Raw genomic sequence first — 4,417 nt, 5'->3', positions numbered from 1 at the left:
GGAAGCAACAAAGAAATTCAGCCCAATCAGCATCACCCCTTATAAAAGACCCATACAGCTGCATCCTCATACAGTTGAAAAATGAACAAAAAATAAAAAAATAAAAAAATCCTCCCCTATTTCTTCTATTATTATTATTATGATGATGATGATAATATCCACCCTTTACGAATTTAGCTGAATTTAGCTCTGTGTCTTCGGGGAGCCTAGCACATCCAGGGTGTTGCCAGTCATTGGACTGTGTTGCACACATTTCTAGGTGTGCATCGAGATGTGTGCGACACAGCTCAATCGTTGGATGCCCCTGGGCGCACGCGAGGAGCTGAGCTCCCTGGAGACGATCTTGATCCCCCATTTACATATGCAATCACCACATCCATCCACGGATTCGGATCTCTCCAATGAGGCATCTAACAACTGGGCTAACTGACACACGTCCTAATGTGTGCCCAGTCAACACGCTTAACTGAGTCTTGAGTCTTGACTCTGACTCTTCTGACTCACGTATGTGAGCTGAAAGGCTTTTGGTACTTTAGGACATATCGTCTTCGTCGAATCGTTATCCTCTCCTGTCCTACTTCAGTCAGCCACATTCTCTGCACTGGAGGAGAAAGGAAAAGGACATATTGGTCATTTTCAACGAAGACAAGGATTCTGTAATCCCTGTTACATCCTCCCCTACCAGAGTTGACCGTCAAATCTCTCAGAGCCTCAGTATTCTCATTCTGTTCTCTGAACCGTGTTGGACCAAACCAGAACCACAAGAAGAAGTCTATGAGTCAGAAATGCTAAAGAAAATAGTTGGAACTTGGAACTGGTCCAGCTGAACTCTTTAGCACGGGCATTGCATGTCCATTTCTGCACGTGTGGTCAACAAGCTTACTCTCCACCATCTGATCTGAATCATGGATCCACCTGTACATCAAACCATTCAAAGCGAACCTTAACAAAAGAACTCCCCGACCAATTAATCATACTTACTAGGACCCATCGGTGCCACGTGGCCCCCGTCTGTAGCGGAAGGATGTTTGGCCGCAGGATTGGATTGATCCTTAAATTGACTTTGATCATCTAGTAGCAGGTTGCCAGTCCAGAGTGACTCGAGGGTGTTTTGAGCTTTAACCTACAAAAACAAAAAGAAAAAGCAAAAGTGAACGTGAGAAGAATTCCTCAATCCCTCTCAGTGGGAACTGGGAAGGTGTTGTAGGGAGTACGAAACTGCTAAAAACAATTTCCTTTTTTTTTTTTTTGGTTTTTTTAATCAGTTTTAGATACCAGAGAGCGGAGATCCCAATTTAAACGTCGTCTCACTCTGCAATGCGTTTCACCTGCTCTCAGAGCTTTGACCAAAGAGGGAAGAAGAAGAAGAACAACAACGACGACAAAGAAAGCCCCAAACTCCCCTTTTTTCAGTTGTGTGCTACCTTTGTCTTTCAATTCTTGTTCCGTATCCGTCAATGAGGAAGAAAACAGAAGCAGTGACAGCCGTTAGAAATCACTCAGTCAGATGATGAGAATTCCTTCCTGTGTGATCGTGGCCATTTTCTTCATCGCCTTCGTCTTTCCTTCTGTGTCCGTTGGCCTTGGTTCAGCCTCAACTCTCTCCGTCAGTTACGAATCTGGTACGGTTTGTGGAATCCTCTCAGGCAACTCTTCCCAGAGAATCCAATGCTACAGAGGAGGTCAGACGATTTCGATCCTTCCGAATGTATCTTTCGAAGTCATCTCCGGAGGCCGAAATTTCTTCTGTGGACTGACTTGGGATGGATCGATTATGCTTTGTTGGGACACTAGTTTCTCTAATACGAGTTTTGAATCCAAAAGGGTTTATTATAACACTAGCGTTAGATTGAGGGATGTAACAGTCGGGGATGATCAGGTCTGCGCTATAGCGGTTGAGACACAAGTCGCAATGTGTTGGAGAGGGGTTGGGAATAGGTTTCCTTGGCCATCGATGGATCAACAGTTTCAGTCCATTACATCAGGGGGAGGGTTTTCGTGTGGGATTCTGAGTAGCAATGGAAGAGTTCGGTGTTGGGGTACTAACAATTCAACCGCTCAAGAGATTCAGAATCAGTTTGGGAACATCTCCATGAACAGTTTAGTTGCTGGTGGATCTCATGCTTGTGGTTTGAATATTACTGGGTTTCTCGTCTGCAAAGGGAGAAACGATTCTGGGCAGCTCGAAGTTCCCGAAAATTCTTCTTTTGAGTTCGCTGAGCTCGCATTGGGGTTCAACCATAGCTGTGCCACTCGAAGCTCGAATGGTTCGGTGGTTTGTTGGGGAGGAGGAGGACAATTCTCCAGTAATTTCACAAATGGTATTCCATTCCAGTTGATTTCCGCTGGTTCGGATTTCACTTGTGGATTGGAAACCAGAAATCTTTCGGTGATTTGCTGGGGACCTGGTATGTCTATGAACGCTAGTTCGTCAATTTATCTGCCTCTGCCACAGATTGTTCCAGGTCCTTGCACTCTTACTAACTGTAGTTGCGGTCAATATCCCGGTTCCGCCGGATTTTGCGCTGGTTCTGCGACTATTTGTCGTCGGAATTGTTTACAAGCAGAATCGCCATCGCCCCCCTCACCACCACCGGCGTTATCTCCTCCTCCGCCAGCATCAAAGTCGTCTTCATCGAAAGCGAGAGATAGGGGTTTATTGGCTTTTCTGATTGGGGGATCAATTGGGTGTTTCTCTGGGCTCTGTACCATTGTCTACTGCTTCTGGACTGGAGCGTGCTGTTGCAAACGCAAGAAGATACATAATTCTGTGCAGCCCACCATTACTGGAGGCAATGCTAATGCCGGGGGTAATGGAAGCGGCGATATCTTCAGCCTTCCTCTGTCAAGGTCTTCTACTATTAGGCGCCAGAGCTCGCGAGCAATGAGGCGACAGAGGAGTGGGACTTCATCGAAGCACGCTGACCGGGCTGAGGAATTCAGCCTAGCAGAGCTAGAAGTGGCCACCAACAACTTCTCTTTGGAGAACAAGATAGGGTCTGGGAGCTTTGGGACTGTTTACAAAGGCAAGCTTGCAGATGGGCGAAAAGTCGCCATTAAAAGGGGAGAGACAGGTACTAAGACCAAGAAATTCCAAGAGAAAGAAACCGCATTCGAGTCTGAGATAGCATTCTTGTCACGGCTTCACCATAAATATCTGGTAAGGCTAGTTGGTTTCTGCGAAGAGAAAGATGAGAAGCTTCTGGTATACGATTACATGAAAAATGGGGCACTTTATGATCACTTGCATTCGAAGAACAATGTTGAGAAGAGCAGCAGTGTATTGAATTCCTGGAAAATGAGGATCAAAATCTTATTAGACGCAGCAAGGGGAATCGAGTATCTTCACAATTACGCCGTTCCACCCATAATTCACAGGGATATCAAGTCTTCAAACATATTGCTTGACGAGAATTGGACGGCGAGAGTTTCCGATTTCGGTTTATCACTAATGGGGCCACAATCTCCGGGTGAGGAGTATTTATCCATGAAAGCAGCAGGAACAGTTGGGTACATGGATCCTGAGTATTACGGACTTCATGTGTTGACAGCGAAGAGTGATGTTTATGGGCTTGGAGTGGTTTTACTTGAGATATTGACAGGGAAGAGAGCTATATTCAAGGAAGAAGGAGAGGGAGGAGGGCCAACTAGCGTGGTGGATTATGCAGTGCCAAAGATTTTGGCTGGAGAGCTGGAGTCAGTGCTGGATGCAAGGGTTGAGCCACCTGAAGCACACGAGGCAGAGGCGGTGGAGCTGGTAGCGTTCACGGCGGTGCATTGTGTGAACTTGGAGGGGAAGGAGAGGCCATCTATGACGGACATTGTTGCTAATTTGGAGAGAGCATTCTCTCTCTGTGATGGAAGCCATGAAAGATTCTCTAGTCCTACCATCTCCAATGCTCCGACTGAAAGTCAAAGAAATTCCAGGATTCATACAGAAGATGATATTACCCTGGATTAATTTTATCTTCTAATTTTCTTCTTTTTTATTATATTTTTTGATTGGTTTTTAGAATTTTAATGTTATACTTGACATTCCAATTGTAAAGAAAAAACAGAGTTGGGAAGGAAGGGTTTCTCAATTCTCATAGGAATAACTTTCTGCTAACAGGCACACTGGATTTTTAGCATTGATTATATATTCATTCATGGGTTCTGATTTCAATGCTTTTTTATTGTTTTATGCCTTCAAGTTTGAGTTCGAACCTTGAATTTAGCTTTCTTGCAAATGCAAAGACTATTAGATGCAGAAGCAGTTGGTTTTGGAATTTGTATATCTTTTCAGAGTTTTTGACCAAGTCTTTGAATTGCTTACCAATCCAATATTTCCAATCCGAAAAGGTAATCGTTATTTTCCCAGTATTGACTTCCATGGTTTCTTTCACACTCTTTTCTTTTTGTATTGCAAGGGAGCCAC

The 4,417-nt window shown here is 44.5% G+C and overlaps 1 protein-coding gene across 1 annotated transcript; it reads left to right on the top strand.

Moving 5' to 3' along the window:
• The first annotated feature begins 1,418 nt into the window (after positions 1-1,418).
• On the top strand, positions 1,419-4,019 carry LOC122658104 (putative serine/threonine-protein kinase-like protein CCR3). The gene has a single exon (XM_043852998.1). It carries the CDS (start codon positions 1,508-1,510, stop codon positions 3,959-3,961), a length of 2,454 nt encoding a protein of 817 aa, XP_043708933.1. The 5' UTR covers positions 1,419-1,507; the 3' UTR covers positions 3,962-4,019.
• The last annotated feature ends 398 nt before the right edge of the window (positions 4,020-4,417 follow it).

This window comes from Telopea speciosissima, chromosome 1, assembly GCF_018873765.1.
Source record: "Telopea speciosissima isolate NSW1024214 ecotype Mountain lineage chromosome 1, Tspe_v1, whole genome shotgun sequence".
Classification (NCBI taxonomy): Eukaryota; Viridiplantae; Streptophyta; class Magnoliopsida; order Proteales; family Proteaceae; genus Telopea; species Telopea speciosissima.
Note: the sequence above shows the minus strand (reverse complement) of the source record. Positions and strands in the feature narration are given on the sequence as shown.